Consider the following 27533-nt stretch of genomic DNA (forward strand, 5'->3'; position numbering starts at 1 on the left):
TCAGGAGGCTGCAAGAAGAAATGTCATCATCGCGGCTAACAGGCATCTAAACGGAACAACTGAACTGCTCCGTTTTACACGCCCTCGTGGTAGCCGCGGGTAAAAACAACATGGTATATAGAATGAGGGCAGGGATCCAATTTTGATACAAAATATTAATACACAATCTGTTCAAAATCTGCAAATACATCATATAGATGAATTAAATATTATGGGCCTTAGCTGGATGGAAATTGAGCCGCATTTTCAGTAATTACATTTATGTCATACAGTATATATAAAATACCCCTCTCTCTAGCTAAATATATTTATAAAATGGCTTTGTATAATGATAGAAAAAAAAAACTTCAGTGACATGATTGGACACATTGGGTGGGATTCAATTCTTTTCACCCCTTTCCACACTCGTTCTGTTTCTGCCCTCAGGGACGTTGTATCATTATTTCAGCTCGCTACCCCCGGAGTAGCGCGGCACCCAACCCTTTACACAGCTAAACCTGATTACTATGGGCGCAATAACAGAGATCATTTTAGAAAGGAAATTGGGCGTGATAGATCATTTGAATCTCACCCATTAAATCATGCGACTGTGCATTATTTCCCAATGACCGCACACATCCCAGTGTAACTGCACACGTGAACTATTTCCAACTGTCACAGCACCATCTATAAACAAAGCCAACTGTAAACAATAGAGAGACTAGTGATAGAATTACAATGCAGCATTTTCTCACTGACAGCAGCACATCCCCGCCAGAAAAAGGTCAACTTCTTTATTCACTAATACTGCTATCCAGTTGCATGTTTATGGCCTTATTTATCAATGAGTGATAAATTCCACTGTGAGTGATAAATTGCACCAGCCAATCACCTCCTGTCATTTTTCAAACACAGCCTGTGACATGGAAGTTAGGAGCTGATTGGATGGTGCAATGTATCACTCAAAGTGAAATTTATCACTACAGGTTAATAGGTATATGCAATTCACGGCGAATCGCGGCAATTTTTCGCCGTTTTTTAATTCGACTTAATTCGACAGGTGAATTCCGGAAGGTGGCTTCCGGAATTCACCATATTCAATGAAAAACGGATTCGCCAGAATCGCGGGCGAAAATCGGCCGATTTTGCCGCGATTTTAAAAAACGGGAAAAAACGGGAAAAACCCGGGGGAAAAAATGGCGTGGGGTCCCCCCTCCAAAGCATAACCAGCCTCGGGCTCTTCGAGCTGGTCCTTGGTTCTAAAAATGCAGGGGGAAAATTGGGCAGGGATCCCCCGTATTTTTAAAACCAGCACCGGGCTCTGCGCCTGGTGCTGGTGCCAAAAATACGGGGGACAAAAAGAGTAGGGGTCCCCCGTATTTTTAACACCAGCATCGGGCTCCACTAGCTGGACAGATAATGCCACAGCCGGGGGTCACTTTTATGCCGTGCCCTGCGGCCGTGGCATTAAATATCCAACTAGTCACCCCTGGCCGGGGTACCCTGGGGGAGTGGGGACCCCTACAATCAAGGGGTCCCCCCCCCAGCCACCCAAGGGCCAGGGGTGAAGCCCGAGGCTGTCCCCCCCCATCCAATGGGCTGCGGATGGGGGGGCTGATAGCCTTTTGTGATAATAAAAAGATATTGTTTTTTCCAGTAGTACTACAAGTCCCAGCAAGCCTCCCCCGCAAGCTGGTACTTGGAGAACCACAAGTACCAGCATGCGGGAGAAAAGCGGGCCCGCTGGTACCTGTAGTACTACAGGAAAAAAAATACCCAAATAAAAACAGTACACACACCTTGATAGTACAACTTTATTACACACTACCGACACACACATACTTACCTATGTTGACACGCCGACTGCCACGGTCTCCGACGATCCGAGGTACCTGTGAAAAAATTATACTCACCTTCCAGCGTCCAGAGGTACATCCAGGTCCAGAGAGATAAATCCACGTACTTGTAAAAAAAACAAAACGCAAATACCCGCTCCATACCGGACTGAAAGGGGTCCCATGCTGACACATCAGACCCCTTTCTCCCGAATGCCGGTACATCACGTGACTCCTGTCACTGAAGTCCCTTCAGCCAATCAGGAAGCGCTACTTCCGTGGCGCTCACCTGATTGGCTGTGCGCTGTCTGTGCTGTCAGACAGCGCATCGCAAAGCCGCTCCATTACTTTCAATGGTGGGAACTTTGCGGGTAGCGGTGGGGTTAACCCGCGGTCAGCCGCTGACCGGCGGGTGACCTCACCGCTAGCCGCTAAGTTCCCACCATTGAATATAATGGACGGGGCTGTGCGATGCGCTGTCTGAGTTCAGACAGCGCACAGCCAATCAGGTGAGCGCAACTTGCGCTTCCTGATTGGCTTTAGAGACCTTTCAGTGACAGCTGTCACTGAGAGGTCTCTCTGCATTCGGGGATAGGGGTCCCATGTGTCAGCGTGGGACCCCTTTCAGTCCGTTTGGTCGGGTGTCCGGTTTGTTATTTTCTACAAGTACGTGGATTTATCTCTGGACCCTGGTTGAGGTGAGTATATTGATCTTTTATTTTCAGGTATCCGTGGATTCTACATGGAGAAGAGGACCGATGTCGGCGTGTGAACATAGGTAAGTATGTGTGTGTCGGCAGTGTGTAATAAAGTTTTACTGTCGACGGTGTGTGTGTCCTGTTTTTATTTGGGTATTTTTTTTCCAGTAGTACTACTACAGGTACCAGCGGGCCCGCTTTTCTCCCGCATGCTGGTACTTGTGGTTCTCCAAGTACCAGCTTGCGGGGGAGGCTTGCTGGGACTTGTAGTACTGCTGGAAAAAACAATATTATTTTCATGATCACAAAAGGCTATCAGCCCCCCCATCCGCAGCCCATTGGATGGGGGGGGGACAGCCTCGGGCTTCACCCCTGGCCCTTGGGTGGCTGGGGGGGGGACCCCTTGATTGAAGGGGTCCCCACTCCCCCAGGGTACCCCGGCCAGAGGTGACTAGTTGGATATTTAATGCCACGGCCGCAGGGCACGGCATAAAAGTGACCCCCGGCTGTGGCATTATCTGTCCAGCTAGTGGAGCCCGATGCTGGTGTTAAAAATACGGGGGACCCCTACGCTTTTTGTCCCCCGTATTTTTGGCACCAGCACCAGGCGCAGAGCCCGGTGCTGGTTTTAAAAATACGGGGGATCCCCTGTCAATTTTTTCCCCGCATTTTTAGAACCAGGACCAGCTCGAAGAGCCCGAGGCTGGTTATGCTTTGGAGGGGGGACCCCACGCCATTTTTTTTTAGGATTTTACCGTTCCAGCAATAAAAAAATAAATAAATAAAAAATAATATTTTAAAAAATATATAAATAATATTTGTGCCTCCAAAAAAAAAAAAAAAAAAGTACCTAATCCCTTCTAATATAAATAGATCTGCTATTCCCCAAAAAAAAAAAAACATGTTTAAAATTTTTTTATTTGTTTTCACCCTCCAAAGTGTGGCGGATTGAAAATGACGAATTTGCTGTCTAAAAGCACTGCTGTCGAATTTCCAAACTTGAATTGAATATGCTTTGGTCGAATTGCAGCACTTGTATCATTGCAGAAAAGTCGAATTTGCAAAAATTCGAATTTCAAAAAGTCGAATTTTGAAAGTCCGTTTTTTGGTCGGAAAGCACTGAATTGCATAGGCAAATTTTTTTTTGGGTCGAAAATGACCCGAAATTCGACAATTTCGGGAATTCGACCGCAGTTGCATATACCCTTAAGTATCCCTTATCCAAAATGCTTGGGACCAGAGGTATTTTGGATATCGGATTTTTCCGTATTTTGGAATAATTGCATACCATAATGAGATATCATGGCGATGGGACCTAAGTCTAAGCACAGAATGCATTTGTGTTTCATATACACCTTATAAACACAGCCTGAAGTCAATTTTAGCCAATATTTTTTATAACTTTGTGCATTAAACAAAGTGTGTGTACATTCACACAATTCATTTATGTTTCATATACACCTTATATACACAGCCTGAAGGTCATTTAATACAATATTTTTAATAACTTTGTGTATTAAACAAAGTTTGTGTACATTGAGCCATCAAAAAACAAAGGTTTCACTATTTCACTCTCACTCAAAAAAGTCCGTATTTCGGAATATTCCGTATTTCGGAATATTTGGATATGGGATACTCAACCTGTATTGATAAATAAGGGCATTATAAAGTGAGTCACATTAAGCAGCCTATTGTGAACTATTTTTTCCTCATATTCTGTATATTTTTCATCCTATTTAGTCAATACAGGGGCCATTTTAGCATACCATTATATTGCGCTTGGAGAGAGATATACATACATATATATATATATATATATATATATATATATATATATATATATATATATATATATATATATACACATACACACACTAAAATAAATAAATATATATATATATATATTTTATTTTTTTTCATATTCACCTTGCGCTCAGATAACCAGCAGCAATTTGGAAGAAGTCCCTGTTAGTGGGCTTCCACAAAACAATTACAACCAACAAAAAACCAAATGCGCTCAGTATATAGCCCAAAACATGCTCAATATCTTAATTTCATGTATGTTCCAAGAGAATTTTCTCCGCAATGTGGGGTTCTTTTATTGTTGTTTAGCACCTTCACATTTGCAGGTGTGAGCTCAAAAAGGTGTAGTGGTGAACTAGACAGAAGACCGTAACTGATTTGACCCAACGCATTTCGTCAAGATGACTTCTTCAGGGGGTTGTATATGGTATCACATGGTCCACCCAGAATCAGTTAGAGAGCTCTTTATGCTGAGCATGATTGTATTTTCTGTATAAATATCTTTTATGGACAGGGTCCTTATATTGAGCCTGCAGCTTCCAGAAACAACCTCACACAGCAACCAGGTTCAGAATATCTCTGATTCTGGTTGGACCATTTGATTCAATCAATTTTAACTCGTATATTGAATATGGATGCTTTCATTAGTGAAGGTCTTTTTCTTCGTGTGATACTATATACAAACCCCTGAAGAATTAATCTTGACGAAACGCCTGCAAAGGTGAACGTGATTGTTCCAACTGTTGAGACTGACGGATTTCCTGAGCTGTTTTGTGATGTTAAAATTAACTGTACATGTAAATTTTAATAAAAAGTCTTGGTATCATATCTAATAAACATCCTAGTGACATTTGGTGGACCCCTTCATTCTAAGTAAAGCATTCGTTACCTCTAATACCAAGAAATAAAGACACGGAGACTTGAATTTGGCAGAAAAATTGCTAGCTATTTATTTGACCCTAACCATAGCAAACCTGTAAATGAAAACTTTGTTAAGATGCCGATTCAGAAGGCATATGGTGGCAGAAAAAAGAACGGCTCTATTAAACTGACGCTAACCTTAAAATGCTAAAATCAAAAACATCCTAATTTAACTACAAACTTATCAAAACAATAATAGGTGCTAGCTCAACCCCCACAGTGACTTCCCACCCTGATGGGTGCCCATTCCGCTGCCTCCCGGTCGGGTGGTCGAGCGGCCAATAAGTCGATGGAGGTGAGTGCACCTAAACCAAATCAAACTGTAAATCACTACAGCTTACCATACAACTACAAACTGCCGTTCTTTTCCGCCAATAAATAGCCAACGATAAAACCAGCCAACAATTCAATGCCAAGGCACTCCGTGCCAGAACCTCTACCAACAGGGCGGGAGGTAAATTCACCAACCAGAGAGAGACAAAATAGCCTATCCTTCCCTATATATACTAACCCTCCCCTTTTCCCAAGGGCTGTACTTTCCTTCCAGCTTGGTCCACCCCTCACAAGATGTTTAACTCATTCCTTTCCTATGCTGTCAATTCTCTCTCCTTAGGCCACTGGCCATTTTTCTTTTCGGGTGTTTTCTTGGTGTGAGGGTATACATATAGGTGCTAAACAACAACAAAAACCCACATTGTGGAGAAAATTTTCTTAGAACACACATGAAATTAATAGTGTGGGCTGGCTCCTCCCTCTATGCCCCTCCTACCAGACTGTTTAGAAACTGTGCCCGAGGAGACAGACAACTTCGAGAGAGGGACTTTACACAGATAGTGGCGAGATTCACACCAGCTCACACATACAAGGCAAACCAATTCGAAAACTCAGCAACTGCTTTACAAGAATACTTAACCAGGTAACAAAACAGTACTTAACCAAGAACAAAGCAGTACTGAACCAAGTAACCAATGCAGGATCACGAAGCGCTGGGCGGGAGCCCAGCATCCTCTACGGACTACGAGAAAAGGATTTACCGGTAGGTAATTAAAATACTATTTTCTCTTACGTCCTAGAGGATGCTGGGGTCCATATTAGTACCATGGGGATGTACCAAAGCTCCCAGAATGGGAGGGAGAGTGCGGAGGCTCCTACAGAACAGATTCAAACCTTAAGTCCTCAGTAGCCAAAGTATCGAACTTGTAGAACTTAGCAAACGTGTTCGACCCAGACCAAGTAGCCGCTCGGCAAAGCTGTATAGCCGAGACACCCCTGGCAGCCGCCCAGGAAGAACCCACCTTACGAGTAGAGTGGGCCTTAACAGATTTGGGACATGGCAATCCTGCCATAGAATATGCATGCTGGATAGTAACCCTGATCCAGCGAGAGATAGTCTGCTTAGACGCAGGACACACAATTTTCTTGGGATCATACAGGACAGAGAGTCCGATTTTCTGTGATGAGCAGTCCTCTTCACATAGATTTTCAGAGCATTTACAACATCCAAGGACTTTGACGAAATTGAGGAGTCAGTAGCAACTGGCACCACAATAGTTTGGTTGATATGAACAGCCGACACAAACTTTAGAAGGAACTGCTGACGTGTCTGGAGCTCAGCTCTATCTTCACGGAAGATTAAGTAGGGGCTTTTACAAGACAAAGCCCCCAACTCCGAGACACGTCTAGCAGAAGCTAAGGCCAACAAAGTGACAGCCTTCCCGTGAGAACTTGACCTCAACCTCCTGTAGAGGCTCGAACCAATCCGATTGGAGGAACTGTAACACCACATTAAGATCCCAGGGTGCCGTAGGCGGCACAAAGGGAGGCTGGATGTGCAGAACCCCTTTCAAGAAAGTCTGAACCACAGGGAGGGAAGCCAGTTGTTTCTGGAAGAAAACGGATAGGGCCGAAATCTGGACCTTTATGGATCCCAAACTCAGGCCCATATCTACACCTGCTTGCAGGAAGAGGAGAAACCGTCCCAGTTGAAACTCAACCGTAGGAAACTGCTTGGATTCACACCAAGAGACATACTTTTTCCAAATGCGATGGTAATGTTTAGACGTTACTCCTTTCCTAGTCTGTATCAGGGTAGGAATGACCTTGTTCGGAATGCCATTCCGAGCTAATATCTGGAGTTCAACCTCCAGACCGTCAAACGTAGCCGTGGTAAGTCTTGATAAGCGAACAGCCCCTGTTGCAGCAGGCCCTCCCGAAGAGGAAGAGGCCTCGGGTCTTCCAGCAGTAGATCCAGAAGATTCGCGTACCAAGCCCTTCTTGGTCATTCCTGAGCAATGAGAATTGCCTGAACTCCTGTTCTATTTACGAGTTTTAGAATCCTTGGAATGAGTGGAAGTGGAGGAAATACGTACACTGACTGGAACACCCACGGAGTTACCAGGGGGCCCACTGCCACTGCTTGTGGATCTCTTGACCTGGAACAGTACCGCCGAAGCTTCTTGTTGAGACGGAAGGCCATCATATCTATTTGAGGTACACCCCAAAGATTTGTCACCTCCGTGAACATCTCCGGATGGAGGCCCCACTCTCCTGGATGGAGATCGTGTCTGCCGAGGAAGTCCGCTTCCCAGTTGTCCACTCCCGGAATGAAGATTGCTGACATCACCAACGCGTGCCTTTCTGCCCAGAGGAGGATTCTTTTTACCTCTAACATTGCAGCTCTGCTCTTCGTTCCGCCCTATCGGTTTATGTAGGCCACCGCCGTTACACTGTCCGACTGCACCTGAATGGCCCGATCTTGTAGAAGATGTGCCGCTTGTACACGGCCCTTAGTTCCAGAATGTTGATTGGCAAATGGATCCCAGACTTGACCACCTCACTTGGAAGGTTTCCCCTTGGGTCAGGGCTGGATTAACAATGGGGCGGATGGAGCTGCAGCTCCAGGCCTCCCCATCAAAATAGGCCCACAGGATCCCTGCTGCTGGTAACAGGAAAAAATGTTTTTCCTATTACAGCAAGTCAGCAGCACTAAACAGCCTCAGAAGTCCTCCCTGCGTTGAAAGATTTCTCTGCTCCTCCCCTGCACCATGATCTCACACAGGCACCGTGCCTCCCCTCCACTGGGTACAATAGCAGCAGCCATCGGTGTACTTGCCTGCCGGGACGCAGGGTAACAGTGACTTAGCCGCTGGTCCAGTCCTGTGACCCCTCTGCCGTCCCGGCTAGTGGTGCTTGCTAAATGGTAGGGTCCCCCCCCCCCAAGAGGGCGTGGTCACGGGTCCGTGATTAGGCCACGCCCCCGACTTTTTCTGCATAGCTCAGTGACTGGGGGAAACGGGGGAGAGTGAGAGGGCTGTTGGGAACAGGGTATGTGTGTTGGAAGGGACAGGCTGGAGTTGTGTGTAGGGAATGGAGTGAACAGGGTGGCTGAGTGTGTGTGTATGGTGACTGGAGGGGACAAGCTGTGTGCGTGTGTGTGGGGGGGGGGAGGGCTGGGGGAAACAGGCTTTTTGTGTGTATGTATTTGTATGGGTTGTAGTATGGTATGCCGGCGGCCCGACCGCCGGCATACCAACAGCGTGGCAAGTGCAAATGAGCCCCTTGCGGGCTCACTGCACTCGCCACACTGCGGGCACGGTGGCTGTATTCTCCCTCCAGCGGGGTCGTGGACCCCCACGAGGGAGAAAAAAAGTGTCGGTATGCCGGCGCTGGTATACTGTGCGCCGGGATCCCGACAGTCGGCATACTGAAGACCACCCTTTGTATGTGTAGGGACTGGGGAAAGTGTGTGTGTGTGTGTGTGTGTGTGTGTGTGTGTGTGTGTGTGTGTGTGTGTGTGTAGGGACTGGGGAACAGGGTGTGTGTGTGTGTGTGTGTGTGTGTATAATATATATATATGTAGGGACTGGGGAACAGGGTGTGTGTGTGTGTGTGTGTGTGTGTGTGTGTGTGTAGGGACTGGGGAACAGTGTGTGTGTGTGTGTGTGTGTGTGTGTGTGTGTGTGTGTGTGTGTAGGGACTGGGGAACAGGGTGTGTGTGTGTGTGTGTGTGTGTGTGTGTGTGTGTGTGTGTGTGTGTGTATATATATGTAGGGACTGGGGAACAGGGTGTGTGTGTGTGTGTGTGTGTGTGTGTGTGTGTGTGTGTGTGTGTGTATATATGTAGGGACTGGGGAACAGGGTGTGTGTGTGTGTGTGTGTGTAGGGACTGGGGAACAGGGTGTGTGTGTGTGTGTGTGTGTGTGTGTGTGTGTATATATGTAGGGACTGGGGAACAGGGTCAGGGTGTGTGTGTGTGTGTGTGTGTGTGTGTGTGTGTGTGTGTAGGGACTGGGGAACAGGGTGTGTGTGTGTGTGTGTGTGTGTGTATGTAGGGACTGGGGAACAGGCTGTATGTGTGTGTGTGTGTGTGTGTGTGTGTGTGTGTAGGGACTGGGGAACAGGGTGTGTGTGTGTGTGTGTGTGTGTGTGTGTGTGTGTGTGTAGGGACTGGGGAACAGGGTGTGTGTGTGTGTGTGTGTGTGTGTAGGGACTGGGGAACAGGGGGGGTGTGTGTGTGTGTGTGTGTGTGTGTGTGTGTGTGTGTGTGTGTGTGTGTATGTAGGGACTGGGGAACAGGGTGTGTGTGTGTGTGTGTGTGTAGGGACTGGGGAACAGGGTGTGTGTGTGTGTGTGTGTGTGTGTGTGTGTGTAGGGACTGGGGAACAGGGTGTGTGTGTGTGTGTGTGTGTGTGTGTGTGTGTGTAGGGACTGGGGAACAGGGTGTGAGTGTGTGTGTGTAGGGACTGGGGAACAGGCTGTGTGTGTGTGACGTGTGTGTATATATGTAGGGACTGGGGAACAGGGTGTGTGTGTGTGTGTGTGTGTGTGTGTGTGTGTGTGTGTGTGTGTGTAGGGACTGGGTTGTGTGTGTGTAGGGACTGGGTAAACAGATTGTGTGTGTAGGGAGTGGGTGGGGGAACAGACTGTGCGTGTGTGGTGACATGGGCATGTTGGTGGGGGTGGTTGCGTGCACAGACTCTGGGTTGCTCACATTGGAGGCTATGCTCAGGCGGGTGATCTACACGTCTATGCACGCTCAGTCCATGTGCATTCGGATGCACTATGTGCACTGGGTGGAGAAGCGTTGGGAGGGTCGCTACTCGTCCAGCTCAGGGGATCCTGGCAGTGGCGGTTTTAGGTGCGGGCTAGCAGGGCGGGCACCCAGATCACTGCGGCCTGAGGCCCCCGCCAGTGCCATCAGCACCCGTCTGCTGCCTGCACCACAGTGCTCCCCACCACTACCTGCTCCGTCCGGCCGCCCCCCATCCTGGCCACTTCACGCTGCCTGCACCCCATCGCGGGAGTATGACAAGTACATAGAGTCGGGGGACCACAGGCGCCGAATGGTGAGTGACGGCTAGCTAGTGCAATTTGTATAATGGGCTACCTGTTGCTATGTGTATAAGGTGCTACCTGGTGCAGTTTGTATAACAGGCTCTACCTGGCGATACATGTATAAAAGGAGCTCCACCTGGCATAACGTCAATAAAAGAAAGGGGCTCTACCTGGCATAACGTGAATAAAAGGGGCTCTACATGGCGTATTGTGTATAAGGGCTCTACCCATAGTCACAACCCTGCTGTTGCTGGTCACACCCTCTGCGACAGTATATTATAGGCCCTTCATAAATTTCAGCTCCAGGCCCATGCGGTCCTTAATCTGGCACTGCCTTGGGTGACTGCTCCCCAACCTCTGAGACTTGCATCCGTGGTTAGAAGGATCCAGTTTTGAATACCGAACCTGCGGCCCTCTAGAAGGTGAGGCAATTGTAGCCACCACAGGAGTGAAATCCTGGCTTTTGGCGACAGACGTATCCTCTGGTGCATGTGCAGATGAGACCCTGACCACTTGTCCAGGAGATCCAGTTGGAAGGACCGTGCATGAAATCTTCCGTACTGAAGAGCCTCGTAGGAGGCAACCATCTTCCCCAGAAGGCGAATGCACTGATAAAAAAAAGATACCCGGGAAGGCTTCAAAACATCCCGGACCATAGTTTGGATCACCAACACTTTCTCCACTGGTAGAAACACCCTCTGCACTTCCGTGTCGAGGATCATCCCCAGGAAAGACAATCTGCTAGTCGGCTCCAAATGTGACTTGGGAAGATTCAGGATCCATCCATGTTCCCTGAGCAGTCGAATCGCGAGTGCAATGGACTGAAACAACCTCTCCCTGAACTGTGCCTTTATCAGCTGATCGTCCAGATAAGGAATTATGGCCCTCATTCCGAGTTGATCGGTCGCAAGGCGAATTTAGCAGAGTTACACACGCTAAGCCGCCGCCTACTGGGAGTGAATCTTAGCTTCTTAAAATTGCGACCGATGTATTCGCAATATTGCGATTACTAACTACTTAGCAGTTTCAGAGTAGCTCCAGACTTACTCTGCCTGTGCGATCAGTTCAGTGCTTGTCGTTCCTGGTTGACGTCACAAACACACCCAGCGTTCGCCCAGGCACTCCCACCGTTTCCCCGGCCACTCCTGCGTTTTTTCCGGAAACGGTAGCGTTTTCAGCCACACGCCCCTGAAACGCCGTGTTTCCGCCCAGTAACACCCATTTCCTGTCAATCACATTACGATCGCCGGAGCGAAGAAAAAGCCGTGAGTAAAAATACTTTCATCATAGTAAAGTTACTTGGCGCAGTCGCAGTGCGAACATTGCGCATGCGTACTAAGCGGATTTTCACTGCGATGCGATGAAAAATACCGAGCGAACAACTCGGAATGAGGGCCTATATTCACCCCCTGCCAGTGGAGGAGAATCATCATCTCTGCCATTACCCTCAGTGCTGTGGAGAGGCCAAACGGAAGTGCCTGGAACTGATAGCGACAGTCCAACAGCGCAAATCTGAGATAAGCCTGGTGTGACGGCCAAATCGGAATGTGGAGGTACGCATCCTTGATGTCTAAGAACACCAAAAACTCTCCCTCCTCCAGCCCTGAGATCGCCGTCTCAGAGACTCCATTTTGAACTTGAACTCCCTCCTATAAGGGTTTAGCGACTTCAGGTTCAAAATTGGCCTGACCGAACCATCCGGTTTCGGTACCACAAATAGGTTTGAATAGTAACCCTGGTTTACAAGATGAGGTGGAACTAGAACAATTACATCTGACCTTTCCAATTTTTGAATGGCTTCCTGAAGGATAGCCCTGTCAGCAAAGCTGGCAAGCCTGATTTGAAGAACCTGTGGTGTGGGAGCTCTTGAAACTCCAGTTTGTACCCCTGGGACATAGTATCCTGTACCCAGGGATCCAGATTGGATGACACCTAGACGTGACAAACGTCTGAGTCTCGCTCCCACCTGCCCGTTCTCCAGGCAGGGAGGTCCACCATCATGCTGAGGATTTTCAGGACACAGCGGCAGGTTTCTGGTCTTGGGAACCTGCAGGTGCTGGTTTTTTGGATTTTGCTCGCCCACCTCTGAAGAAAGTGGTAGGAGTCTTGGACTTTTTAGCTTTTGCAGACCGAAAGGACTGCATAGAGGATGTAGAAAAAGGTTTCTTCGTCATCTGAGAGGCTGAGGGAAGAAAGGCTGACTTACCAGCGGTTGCCGTGGAAATCCACACATCCAATGCTTCCCCAAATAGAGTCTGACCTGTGAAGGGTAGGTTGTCCACACTTCTCCTGGATTCCGCGTCTGCAGACCACTGGCGTAGACAGAGTCCCCTGCATGCTGAGACAGCCATGGACGATGTCCTTGCAGTCAGATTACCCAGGTCCTTCATGGCCTCCACCATGTAACCCGCCGAATCCTGTATGTTACGTAAAAACAATTCAACGTCACTTCTATCCATAGAATCTAAGTCCTCTAGTAATGTGCCTGACCACTTTACTATGGCTTTAGAAATCCATGCACAGGCAATAGTGGGCCTTAATGCCACTCCTGAAGCAGTGTATATGGATTTGAGCGTAGTTTCAATCTTGTGGTCTGCTGGTTCTTTCAAAGCGGTAGACCCAGGGACAGGTAAAACCACCTTTTTAGACAGTCTAGATACAGAAGCGTCTACTATAGGTGTGTTTTCACACTTTTTCCTATCATCCTCAGGGAAAGGAAAAGCCACAAGAACCCTCTTTGGGATCTGGAATTTTTTCTCTGGATTTTCCCAGGATTTTTCAAATAATGCGTTTAATTCCTCAGATGCAGGGAAGGTCAGGGAGGCTTTCTTAATGTCATTAAAGTAAGCCTCCTCTACCTGTTCAGGTGGTTTGTCAGTAATGTGTAACACATCCCTAATAACCTCAATCATGAGTTGCACCCCTCTTGCCAGGGAAGCCTCACCTCAACCCCCCCCCCCCTCCCCTGCATATCCTCATCACCCTCTGCCGTGTCAGAGTAGGTGTCTATGTCGACTTGCATAATCTGAGCAAGCGCACGTTTCTTGGAAACATCAGGGGATTTTGAGGTAGTGGGGACAGAACCAGACAAAACCTCCACAGATTGTTTTAAAATCTGTGATTCCATCTCATAATGCGAAATCCTAGTAGAAATCTGGGATATCATTCCCTTAATAGAAGCTGCCCAATGGGGCTCGGATTCAGAAGGCTGAGACAAAATATTACATTCCTGTGTACATGGAATGGATTCCTCTGGAGAAGATACATATTCTGCCACACAAGACACAGAGTCCCTGGACATGGTTATGTGAGAAAGTTGCATACACACACACACAGGAAAGTGTCAGACACAGTTTCCCCATAAGTAACTTCAGAGAAACACAGAGTTTGGAGCCAGCACACACAGCTTCTCAGTAGGCAGTTATAGAATAATTGTCTGGCGCTGACTGTGTACCCTTAATAGAACCACACAGTTAATAGACAGTCTCCCCCCCCCCCCCACCTTCTACAACCCCCTTGGTACCGCAAAATATAGCTGGAGTCGTGGAGGGTCAGCGCTCCCTGTCAGCATCTCAGAGTGTGGATCTGCAGGGAGAAAATGGCGCTGGTGAGCTGCTGGGTCCGCTCTGAGAAGCTCCACCCCCCAAACATGGCGCGTCTTCCCGCACTTTCAATATTTATACTGGCCTGAGGTAATGGCGCTAGAAGCGTTACCAAAGCCCCCGATAGCGTGAGTGACCAGTTGTAAGGGTATTGCGCTGGCCCAGGGCGCCCCACACAGCGCCGCACCTGTACCACTGAGCCTTCCGAAGCGCAGTGTTAGTACTGCGCTCCAACCCTGTAGCCGCCATGCACACCGGCTCCCCGCTTATCGGGTCACCGGTGACACACTCATCACCTCGATCTTCTGGCTCTGTTAGGGGGTGGCGGCATGCTGCAGGAGTGAGTGGTCGCCTCAGGGGCTAACGATCATCACCTTCAGTAGCTCAGTGTCCTGTCAGCGGAGATAGTGTCCATTAACCTCAGCGGGTTGGACACTACTCCCCCCCCTAAGTCCCACGAAGCAGGGAGGCTGTTGCCAGTGCCTAATTACTCTTAAAAAAAAACAAAAAAAAAACAAAGAAGCTCCAGGAGCTCCCCTAGCTGTGACCGGCTCCTCCGGGCACATTTTCTAAACAGAGTCTGGTAGGGGGGGCATAGAGGGAGGAGCCAGCCCACACTATTAAAGTCTTAAAGTGCCCATGGCTCCTGGTGGACCCGTCTATACCCCATGGTACTAATATGGACCCCAGCATCCTCTAGGACGTAAGAGAGAAATAATATATATATATATATATATATATATATATATATATATATATATATATATATATATATATATATATATATATATATATACACACATACACACACACACACACACACACACACACTGCTCAAAAAAATAAAGGGAACACTAAAATAACACATCCTAGACCTGAATGAATGAAATATTCTTATTAAATACTTTGTTCTTTACATAGTTGAATGTGCTGACAACAAAGTCACACAAAAATTATCAATGGAAATCAAATTTATTAACCCATGGAGGTCTGGATTTGGAGTCACCCTCAAAATGAAAGTGGAAACACACACTACAGGCTGATCCAACTTTGACGTAATGTCCTTAAAACAAGTCAAAATGAGGCTCAGTAGTGTGTGTGGCCTCCACGTGCCTGTATGACCTCCCTACAACGCCTGGGCATGCTCCTGATGAGGTGGCGGATGGTCTCCTGAGGGATCTCCTCCCAGACCTGGACTAAAGCATCCGCCAACTCCTGGACAGTCTGTGGTGCAACGTGGCGTTGGTGGATGGAGCGAGACATGATGTCCCAGATGTGCTCAATTGGATTCAGGTCTGGGGAACGGGCGGGCCAGTCCATAGCATCAATGCCTTCGTCTTGCAGGAACTGCTGACACACTCCAGCCACATGAGGTCTAGCATTGTCTTGCATTAGGAGGAACCCAGGGCCAACCGCACCAGCATATGGTCTCACAAGGGGTCTGAGGATCTCATCTCGGTACCTATGGCAGTCAGGCTACCTCTGGTGAGCACATGGAGGGCTGTGCGGCCCCCCAAAGAAATGCCACCCCACACCATTACTGACCCACTGCCAAACCGGTCATGCTGGAGGATGTTGCAGGCAGCAGAACGTTCTCCTTGGCGTCTCCAGACTCTGTCATGTCTGTCACATGTGCTCAGTGAGAACCTGCTTTCATCTGTGAAGAGCTCAGGGCGCCAGTGGCGAATTTGCCAATCTTGGTGTTCTCTGGCAAATGCCAAACGTCCTGCACGGTGTTGGGCTGTAAGCACAACCCCCACCTGTGGACGTCGGGCCCTCATACCACCCTCATGAAGTCTGTTTCTGATCGTTTGAGTAGACACATGAACATTTGTGGCTTGCTGGAGGTCATTTTGCAGGGCTCTGGCAGTGCTCCTCCTGTTCCTCCTTGCACAAAGGCGGAGGTAGCGGTCCTGCTGCTGGGTTGTTGCCCTCCTACGGCCTCCTCCACATCTCCTGATGTACTGGCCTATCTCCTGGTAGCGCCTCCATGCTCTGGACACTACGCTGACAGACACAGCAAACCTTCTTGCCACAGCTCGCATTGATGTGCCATCCTGGATGAGCTGCACTACCTGAGCCACTTGTGTGGGTTGTAGGGAGGTCATACAGGCACGTGGAGGCCACACACACTACTGAGCCTCATTTTGACTTGTTTTAAGGACATTACGTCAAAGTTGGATCAGCCTGTAGTGTGTTTTTCCACTTTAATTTTGAGGGTGACTCCAAATCCAGGGTTAATAAATTTGATTTCCATTGATAATTTTTGTGTGATTTTGTTGTCAGCACATTCAACTATGTAAAGAACAAAGTATTTAATAAGAATATTTCATTCATTCAGATCTAGGATGTGTTATTTTAGTGTTCCCTTTATTTTTTTGAGATAGATAGATAGAGATAGATAGAGATATATATATATATATATATATATATATATATATATATATATATATATATATATATATATATATATATATATTTATTAGGGCTGGGCAAGTTAACGCGTTAATATCGCGTTAACGCATTAACTAATTAACGGCGACAATTATTTTAACGCCGCAGCGCTTTTCTAACTACAATGCCGTCCGTGAGCCAATCGGAGGTCACGGACCGGCAGCCAATCAGGAGCTGCCATTTGGCAGCTCCTGATTGGCTGCGGCCCGTGACCTCCGATTGGCTCACGGACGGCTCTTTACTAATAATAACACTGTCGGCCGCCGCTCCTCTTCCCTCCCTGCCTCTACTGCTGCCCACCGCACCCGCCGGAGACTGAGGGGAAGGAGAGGCGCAGGCTGCACTCTCCTCCCCTCACACAGACAGGACAGCAGCGGCAGCGGTGAGTAGCAGGGGACCTGGCACTGAGGGATATCTGGCACTGGGGGGGGGGGGCATGTATACCTGGCACTGAGGGATATCTGGCACTGGGGGGGGGCATGTATACCTGGCACTGAGGGATATCTGGCACTGGGGGGGGCATGTATACCTGGAACTGGGGGCTTATCTGGCACTGGGGGATATCTGGCACTGGGGGGACATGTGTATCTGGCACTGTGGGCATATCTGGCACTGTGGGGGACTTTCTGTATCCGGCACTGGGGGGCAATGTATATCTGACACAGTGGGGGTATTTGTGCATCTGGCACTGTGGGGCAATGTGTATCTGGCACTGTGAGGCAATGCATATCTGGCAGCCATGGAGACCGTGACAGCGCCGGTGCCATTTAAAGTGTATTGCTGGCCGCTAGCGAGCCAATCGGAACTCGAGGACTGGCAGCCAGTCAGGAGCGCAATACACTAATTTTGAATTCATTATTGAATCTTGCGCATAACAATGCGATTAATCGCGATTAATCGGAGAAAATCATGCGATTAATCGCGATTAGAATTTTTAATCGTTGCCCACCACTAATAAAATATATATATATATATATATATATATATATATATATATATATATATATATATATATATATATATATATATATATATATATATATATATATATATATATATATATATATATATATATATATATATATATATAGAATCCACAATATGCCGGCACTCCATGTACAATATCAACGTGCTCCGGTGCTAACACCCAAAAAGAGGTATCCAATGCAAAAAAGAGGAGGCACTCAGAGTCAGCAAGGTATAGCAAAATGATGTATTCAAATTCGGTCAAGTACTTTCGAGGTCAGAACCCCGTCATCAGGACCACATCACAACGAATAACAGCCACTGTGGCATTATATATATATATATATATATATACACAATCAAGCGATGTGCGGCACTCAGGTATTGAAATAAATAGTCACCACTATCTGTCCGTCTTCAACGTTTCAATTTTTACTCAAAAAATTGTCATCAGGAAAGTAAAAATTGAAACGTTGAAGACGGACAGATAGTGGTGACTATTTATTTCAATACCTGAGTGCCGCACATCGCTTGATTGTATTTATCCATTTGGACAGTGAAGGCAACAGGACACATTCTCTTCAGTTATTGGAGTGCCGGACCTACCACAAGTTATATATATATATATATATATATATATATATATATATATATATATATATATATATATATATATACATATACACACACACACACACACACACACACACACACACACAAGCGCCGGCACTCGGACTGCCCCTTGGGCTAGCTTGCTCCGGTGCCCTCCACTAAGTCAATGAAAGAGGCTGCACTTGGAGTCTTTTGAATCAAAAAGTGGCTTTAGTGCATAAAGTGTTACATCAACGTTTTGGGGTACTAGACCCCCTCATCAGGATAGTGTGCAGTGCAGTGTTTTGTACTGCACACTATCCTGATGAAGGGGTCTAGCTAGTACCCCGAAACGTTGATGTAGCACTTTATGCACTAAAGCCACTTTTTGATTCAAAAGACTCAGAGTGCAGCCTCTTTCATTGATTATATACACACAGGTTGAGTATCCCATATCCAAATATTCTGAAATACGGAATATTCCGAAATACGGACTTTTTTTAGTGAGAGTGAGATGGTGAAATCTTTGTTTTTTGATGGCTCAATGTACACAAACTTTGTTTAATACACAAAGTTATTAAAAATATTGTATTAAATGACCTTCAGGCTGTGTGTATAAGGTGAATATGAAACATAAATGAATTGTGTGAATATACACATACTTTGTTTCATGCACAAAGTTACAAAAAATATTGGCTAAAATTACCTTCAGGCTGTGTGTATAAGGTGTATATGTAACAAAAATGCATTCTGTGCTTAGATTTAGGTCCCATCACCATGATATCTCATTATGGTGTGCAATTATTCCAAAATACAGAAAAATCAGATATCCAAAATACCTCTGGTCCCAAGCATTTTGGATAAGGGATACTCAATATGTATGTATGTATGTATGTATGTATGTATGTATGTATGTATGTATGTATGTATGTATAATATATATTAGATACTACCACACCATGAGGCTCCAACTGGGGCTTATGTTGTAGAAGAAACCAGCACTCCTTCAATATCCAAAAATGTTTTTGGATATTGAAGGAGTGCTGGTTTCTTCTACAACATAAGTCCCAGTTGGAGCCTCATGGTGTGGTAGTATCTATTGTGAATGACCCCAAACCGGGCACCCTGCATGAGATGTGGACAGTGTTGTGCGGACCATGACATACACTATATATATATATATATATATATATATATATATATATATATATATATATATATATATATATATATATATATATATATATATATAGTGTGTCTGTGTATATATATATATATATATATACACACATACATATATATATATATATATATATTTAGTGTGTCTGTGTGTGTATATATATTTAGTGTGTCTGTATATATATATATATATATATATATATATATATATATTTAGTGTGTCTGTGTATATATATATATATATATATATATATATATATATATATATATATATATATATATATATATATATATATATATATATACATATACACACACACACCTTGTTGGAAGCACTCCACCCTTCTACCTCCTGCAGCACAACACACACCAAATATCAGAGTGCGACCACACACCCAAGAGTGGTATATCTGTCACACAAATATACAGTATATCTCCAGCTTAAACATAAAGTTTTACTCCGTTTCTATTACTAATGTAAAACATGGGATAATAAACTAATTTGTATTTTATCATTATTTATGGACAAAGAAACAAAAGTGCTTAGATAACGTATATAATAACTATGTCCTGGAAGTCTCACACTCTGTTTTTGATTTGAGCAGACTAGTGCAATGGGGGCTTCAGACAGGAGCAGGCAAACAAGTCATACTATACAACAACAGTGACGAACTTTCCCGAGTCATCATCCCACACTAGCAGCACACAGCCCAGGCATCATGTGAGCTCATGCAGCAGGTGCTTTGTACTCACCGAAGACCCAGCCCAGAAGGGGCACGAACTCCTGATCTGGGGTGTCTTGCTGAGTGACAGAGCCCCAAAACTGAGAGCCACAGTGCAGCATCCCAGTATGAGCTGCAACAAGCCCAGGGAAAGCAGAGGTCTGCCTGGCACGGTCAGTCCGGATCCAGCCCGGCGCCTGCTAGAGGTAGGAGCCGGAGGGGGGCACAGGCTAAGAGAGGCAGAACATCGAGGGGACTGAAGCACCCCACGGATCCTGCGTGGACGGTGCAGAGATGGATCGCCGGCTGGAGAAGAAGAGGGTGCAGCGTTGCCCATGGAAGAAGAAAGCCCGGCCATGGGACAGCAGGAGCCAGGAAGCAGCACTGGGAGAGACATCATTCGGCCAGGAGGGGAGGGTGGCAGTAGCAGTGGAAAGGGGAGGGCGGAAACTGGAAAGGAGAAACCTGATCAGATAGAAAACAGCCAGCCCAATACGTTCTCCTCACAGCACTGATATGGCAAACTCATGGCATGGCACTGATTCAGCGCCACCCTGTACGCATAGCTTATATACGTGCCTCCGGGAGAGCCCTCTGTTTCCTCCGTCCCTTTTATCTCTCTCCATGTATGCCAGTTACTTCCTGTGCTGTTTATCCCTCGCTAGCATATTCCTCCTCTCCCTGCCACCCCCTTCCCTGTCTCCAGTGTTGTTGCTAGCGGACTCTCCGACATAGAAGTTTTAAAATAACTCCAGTGATTAGTAGGAGGGGAGCAGTGCTACAGTTTCACATATTCTGGCCCAGTATCAGAGAGGGTGTGTATAGAAAAGTAACAGATCCCGGCATAAACCTTTTAACAAGAATAATACGCCAATCAGATGCATTAATCCGATGTCCCAAACGTCAAGGCTAATCGTTAATAATTAATTAATTATAAAATTTACTTTGTGCAGCCAACTCATATTTATCTTACGTCCTGGACGATGCTGGGGTCCACATTAGTACCATGGGGTATAGACGGGTCCATCAGGAGCCATTGGCACTTTAAGCGTTTTAGAGTGTGAGCTGGCTCCTCCCTCTATGCCCCTCCTACCAGACTCAGTTTAGAAAATGTGACTGGAGGAGTCGGTCACAGCTAGGGGAGCTCACCAGAGCTTCTTTAGAGTTTGTTATTTTACAGGAAGGCTGCTGGCAACAGCCTCCCTGCTTCGTGGGACTAAGGGGGGGAGTAGTGTCCGCACTGCGGGGTCTGAGCCACTATCTCCGCTAACAGGACACTGAACTCCTGAGGGGATCGATCGTTCCCCGCCACAGGGGATCGCTCACCCCAGCAGCATGCCGCCACCCCCTTACAGAGCCAGAAGATTGGTGGCGAGTGAGTCACCGACCCCCTAGCAAGCGGGGGGCCGGTGTGAATATGGCGGCAACAGGGTATGGAGCCGGGGCTCAGCGGTACATAGTGCGGCGCTGTGAGGGGCGCCCTGAGCCAGTGCCTACACCCTACACTGGTCTCACAGCCTGTCGGGGTCCCAGGATCTCTGACAGCATAATTCCTCAGGCCAGTATAATCCTATGAAGAGCGGGAAGACAGTGCCATTTTGGGGGCGGAGCTTCTCCTCAGAGCAGACCCAGCAGCACTCAGCGCCATTTTCCTGCCTGCACAACGCTGTCAGTGAAGAGCAAGTCCCTCCAGAACAACTTCAGCTATCTCTCACGGTACCAGGGGGTTGTAGAAGGGGGGGAGGCTGTATACAGGCTGTGTAGCCTATTAAGGTGCACAGTCAGCGCTGGTTGGGGGCCTCCCTTTACCTAAAAAGCGCTGTGTGTAGGTTGGCTCCAATCTCTGTGTCTCTCTTGCCATTCTTGGGGGTGAAACTCTGTCTGCCCTCCCGTGTGTTTGTGTGTGTGTCAGTGGCGCACGCAGGGGGGGTTTCCGAGTACCCAGAAACCCCCCTGATCGGCCAAATTCTTTTAAGAGATGGAGACAGCTGTGTCTCCGTATTACTACAAACCGAGTCCGCGTACGCGATCGCGATCACAGCTGCTGCAGGGAGCTCTTGTTGGCAGAGCTCTCTGCATAGAGCAGCGCTGTAAGATGAGCCACCGCCAGGTCCGGTTTTTCTGCCCCCAGGATAGTACCTGCCCACCACGAGCGGAGACATCTGACACGCTCAGCAGCAGGTATCCAGCAATGTACTACAGTAAAGGGAAGAAACTCCAAATAAACTACATCTCCCAGCAGCCCTTGCTGCCCGGGAGCTGTAGTGTAATTGTACTTACTTCACTTTACTGTAGTGCGTTGCCGGACACCTGCTGCTGAGCGTGTCAAAGGAGGACAGAAAGGGACTGAGCTGCCACCTATTCCCAGCATCATAATGTTCTGGAAGCTCCCAGTGGGGAGATGGAGTACCTGTGTCAGAGCTGCAGCTGCGGGTGAGTTATATGACTGGGCTGATGCTCATGCTGCAAAGGGGCCATGTGACTTTTGCTCCTCATGCTGGGGCACTGCAACTGTGGGCATAGTGTAAGGGGCACTGCAGCTGTGGGCATAGTGTAAGGGGCACTGCAATTGTGGGCATAGTGTAAGGGGCACTGCAATTGTGGGCATAATATGTAAGGATCACTACAACTAAACTTTTCCCATGAGTAATCCATGGGGCACCATATTAGCTTAAGTAAATATTTGCTTACCAAAAAATTTGACCCCGGCCCTGGCCACCGCCTGCCTGCCCTCCCACCCACCAGAGACGCCAGCTGCCGCAGTCATTGCCATTGGGCTCGGGCACCGCAGCAGCCAGCTGTGACCTCTTGTATGGTGATGCGGATGTGACTCACAGGTCATGAACGCTACGTCGCCTGCCAGCTAGCCCGCCCAGCCAGTCCTGCTTCGTTGTGGTTGGAACCAGGATGCTGGGAGGGAATGCTCTGCCTCTGTGCTGCTCCTCACTGCTGTAATACTGAGATGGAAACCTGAGCTGTAAACTGAGGTTGGAGCCAGTGTTTTTTCTTTTTTTCTCTAACGTCCTAGTGGATGCTGGGTACTCCGTAAGGACCATGGGGAATAGACAGGCTCCGCAGGAGACTGGGCACTCTTAAGAAAGAATTAGTACTACTGGTGTGCACTGGCTCCTCCCTCTTTGCCCCTCCTCCAGACCTCAGTTAGAATCTGTGCCCGGACGGAGCTGGGTGCATTTTAGTGAGCTCTCCTGAGCTTGCTAATAAGAAAGTATTTTAGTTAGGTTTTTTTATTTTCAGAGAGCTTCTGCTGGCAACAGACTCTCTGCTACGTGGGACTGAGGGGAGAGAAGCAAACCTACTAACTGCGGCTAGGTTGCGCTTCTTAGGCTACTGGACACCATTAGCTCCAGAGGGATCGAACACAGGAACTTAACCTTGGTCGTCCGTTCCCGGAGCCGCGCCGCCGTCCCACTCGCAGAGCCAGAAGACAGAAGCCGGCGGGTGAAGCAAGAAGACGTCAAAATCGGCGGCAGAAGACTCCTGTCTTCATATGAGGTAGCGCACAGCACTGCAGCTGTGCGCCATTGCTCCCACACTAACCCACATACTCCGGTCACTGTAGGGTACAGGCGCAGGGGGGGGCGCCCTGGGCAGCAATTGAGTACCTCCTGGCAAAAGAGGCATATATACAGCTGGGCACTGTATATATGCATGAGCCCCCGCCATTATTTTACACAAATCGCGGGACAGAAGCCCGCCGCTGAGGGGGCGGGGCTTCTTCCTCAGCACTCACCAGCGCCATTTTCTCTCCACAGCTCCGCTGAGAGGAAGCTCCCCAGGCTCTCCCCTGCAGACTCACGGTAGAAAGAGGGTAAAAAGAGAGGGGGGGGCACATAAATTTAGCGCAATAATCACAAATACAGCAGCTACTGGGTAAACACTAAGTTACTGTGTAATTCCTGGGTTATATAGCGCTGGGGTGTGTGCTGGCATACTCTCTCTCTGTCTCTCCAAAAGGCCTTGTGGGGGTCCTGTCTTCAAATAGAGCATCCCCTGTGTGTGTGTGGTGTGTCGGTACGATTGTGTCGACATGTTTGACGAGGAAGGCTATGTGGAGGCAGAGCAGGTGCAGATGAATGACGTGTCTCCGCCGACGGCGCCGACACCTGATTGGATGGATATGTGGAAGGTGTTAAATGATAATGTAAACTCCTTGCATAAAAGGTTGGATAAAGCTGAAGCCTTGGGACAGTCGGGGTCTCAGCCCATGCCTGATCCTACAGCGCAGAGGCCGTCAGGGTCTCAGAAGCGCCCACTATCCCAAATTGTTGACACAGATATCGACACGGATTGTGACTCCAGTGTCGATGGCGATGATGCAAAATTGCAGCCTAAAATGGCTAAAGCCATCCGCTACATGATTATAGCAATGAAGGATGTATTGCACATATCAGAGGTAAACCCTGTCCCTGACAAGAGGGTTTATATGTTTGGGGAGAAAAAGCAAGAAGTGACTTTTCCCCCTTCACATGAGTTGAATGACTTATGTGAAAAAGCGTGGGATTCTCCTGATAGGAAAGTGCTGATTTCCAAAAGGTTACTTATGGTGTACCCTTTCCCGCCAACGGACAGGATGCGCTGGGAATCCTCCCCTAGGGTAGACAAAGCTTTGACACGCTTATCTAAGAAGGTGGCCCTGCCATCACAGGATACGGCCTCCCTAAAGGATCCTGCGGATAGGAAGCAGGAAGGTATCCTGAAGTCTGTTTATACACATTCAGGTACTCTACTGAGGCCGGTAATTGCGTCGGCCTGGATGTGTAGTGCTGTAGCAGCATGGACAGATACTCTGTCTGAGGAACTGGATACCTTGGACAAGGATACTATTTTGCTAACCCTGGGGCATATAAAAGACACTGTCCTATATATGAGGGATGCCCAGAGGGACATTTGCCTACTGGGCTCTAGAATAAATGCAATGTCGATTTCTGCCAGAAGGGTCCTGTGGACTCGGCAATGGACAGGTGATGCCGACTCTAAAAAGCACATGGAGATTTTACCTTATAAGGGTGAGGAATTGTTTGGGGACGGTCTCTCGGACCTAGTTTCCACAGCTACGGCTGGGAAGTCAAATTTTTTGCCATATATTCCCTCACAGCCTAAGAAAGCACCGTATTACCAAATGCAGTCCTTTCGATCATAAAAAAGCAAGAAAGTCAGAGGTGCATCCTTTCTTGCCAGAGGCAGGGGTAGAGGAAAGAAGCTGCACCATACAGCTAGTTCCCAGGAACAGAAGCCCTCCCCGGCTTCCACTAAATCCACCGCATGACGCTGGGGCTCCACAGGTGGAGCCGGGAGCGGTGGGGGCGCGTCTCCGAAATTTCAGCCACCAGTGGGTTCGCTCACAGGTGGATCCCTGGGCTATACAGATTGTGTCTCAGGGATACAAGCTGGAATTCGAAGTGATGCCCCCTCACCGTTACCTAAAATCGGCCCTGCCAGCTTCCCCCATGGAAAGGGAGGTAGTGTTAGCGGCAATTCACAAGTTATATCTCCAGCAGGTGGTGGTAAAGGTTCCCCTCCTTCAACAGGGAAGGGGTTACTATTCCACAATGTTTGTGGTACCGAAATCGGACGGTTCGGTCAGACCCATATTGAATTTAAAGTCCCTGTACATTTATCTGAAAAGATTCAAGTTCAAAATGGAATCGCTCAGAGCGGTCATTGCAAGCCTGGAAGAGGGGGATTTTATGGTGTCTCTGGACATCAAGGATGCTTACTTGCATGTCCCCATTTATCCACCTCATCAGGAGTACCTCAGATTTGTGGTACAGGACTGTCATTACCAGTTCCAGATGTTGCCGTTTGGTCTGTCCACGGCACCGAGAATATTTACCAAGGTAATGGCGGAAATGATGGTGTTCCTTCGAAAGCAAGGAGTCACGATTATCCCAAACTTGGACGATCTCCTCATAAAGGCGAGGTCCAGAGAGCAGTTGCTGATCAGCGTAGCACACTCTCAGGAAGTGTTGCAACAGCACGGCTGGATTCTGAATATTCCAAAGTCGCAGCTGATTCCTACGACGCGTCTGCCCTTCCTGGGCATGATTCTGGATACAGGCCAGAAGAAGGTGTTTCTCCCGGAGGAGAAGGCTCAGGAGCTCGCGACTCTGGTCAGGGACCTCCTGAAACCAAAACAGGTGTCGTTGCATCACTGCACGCGAGTCCTGGGAATGATGGTGGCTTCATACGAAGCAATTCCCTTCGGCAGGTTCCATGCGAGGATCTTTCAGTGGGATCTGTTGGACAAGTGGTCCGGATCGCATCTTCAGATGCATCGGCTGATCACCCTGTCCCAGAGGGCCAGGGTGTCTCTGCTGTGGTCGCTGCAGAGTGCTCATCTTCTCGAGGGACGCAGGTTCGGCATACAGGACTGGGTCCTGGTGACCACGGATGCAAGCCTCCGAGGATGGGGGGCAGTCACTCAGGGAAGAAACTTCCAAGGGCAGTGGTCAAGTCTGGAGACTTCACTACACATAAATATACTGGAACTAAGGGCCATTTACAATGCCCAGAGTCAAGCAGAGCCCCTGCTTCGAAACCAACCAGTGCTGATTCAGTCAGACAACATCACGGCGGTCGCCGATGTAAACCGCCAGGGCGGCACAAGAAGCAGGATTGCAATGGCAGAAGCCACAAGGATTCTTCGATGGGCGGAGAATCACGTGCTAGCACTGTCAGCAGTGTTCATTCCGGGAGTGGACAACTGGGAAGCAGACTTCCTCAGCAGACACGACCTCCACTCGGGAGAGTGGGGACTTCATCAAGAAGTCTTCACACAGATTGCAAATCGTTGGGAACGGCCACAGGTGGACATGATGGCGTCCCGCCTCAACAAAAAGCTAAAAAGATATTGCGCCAGGTCAAGGGACCCTCAGGCGATAGCTGTGGACGCACTAGTGACACCATGGGTGTACCAGTCGGTTTATGTGTTTCCTCCTCTTCCTCCCATACCCAAGGTACTGAGGATAGTAAGAAAGAGAGGAGTAAGAACAATACTCATCGTTCCAGATTGGCCAAGAAGAACTTGGTACCCAGAACTACAAGAAATGATCTCAGAGGACCCATGGCCTCTGCCTCTCAGACAGGACCTGTTGCAGCAGGGGCCCTGTCTGTTCCAAGACTTACCGCGGCTGCGTTTGACGGCATGGCGGTTGAACGCCGGATCCTAACGGAAAAGGGCATTCCAGATGAAGTGATTCCTACCCTGATAAAAGCTCGGAAGGATGTGACAGCAAAGCATTATCACCGCATATGGCGGAAATATGTTGCTTGGTGTGAGGCCAGGAAGGCCCCAACAGAGGAATTCCAGCTGGGTCGATTTCTGCACTTCCTACAGTCAGGGGTGACTATGGGCCTAAAATTGGGGTCCATAAAGGTCCAGATTTCGGCCCTATCTATTTTCTTTCATAAAGAACTGGCTTCACTGCC

At 47.9% G+C, this 27533-nt stretch overlaps 1 protein-coding gene across 3 annotated transcripts in view; it reads right to left on the minus strand.

Moving 5' to 3' along the window:
* ENTREP1 (endosomal transmembrane epsin interactor 1) overlaps nt 1–20816 on the minus strand; it is a 333779-nt gene extending 312963 nt beyond the window's left edge. For all 3 annotated transcript variants that reach the window (XM_063913909.1, XM_063913908.1, XM_063913907.1), the window contains exon 1: nt 20116–20816. In XM_063913909.1, the coding sequence (XP_063769979.1) occupies nt 20116–20484 (369 nt within the window). In that variant the 5' untranslated portion in view covers nt 20485–20816. The remainder of the gene's footprint in view (nt 1–20115) is intronic.
* Nucleotides 20817–27533: the final 6717 nt, after the last annotated feature.

This window comes from Pseudophryne corroboree, chromosome 1 (assembly GCF_028390025.1).
Source record: "Pseudophryne corroboree isolate aPseCor3 chromosome 1, aPseCor3.hap2, whole genome shotgun sequence".
In the NCBI taxonomy this organism is placed as follows: Eukaryota; Metazoa; Chordata; class Amphibia; order Anura; family Myobatrachidae; genus Pseudophryne; species Pseudophryne corroboree.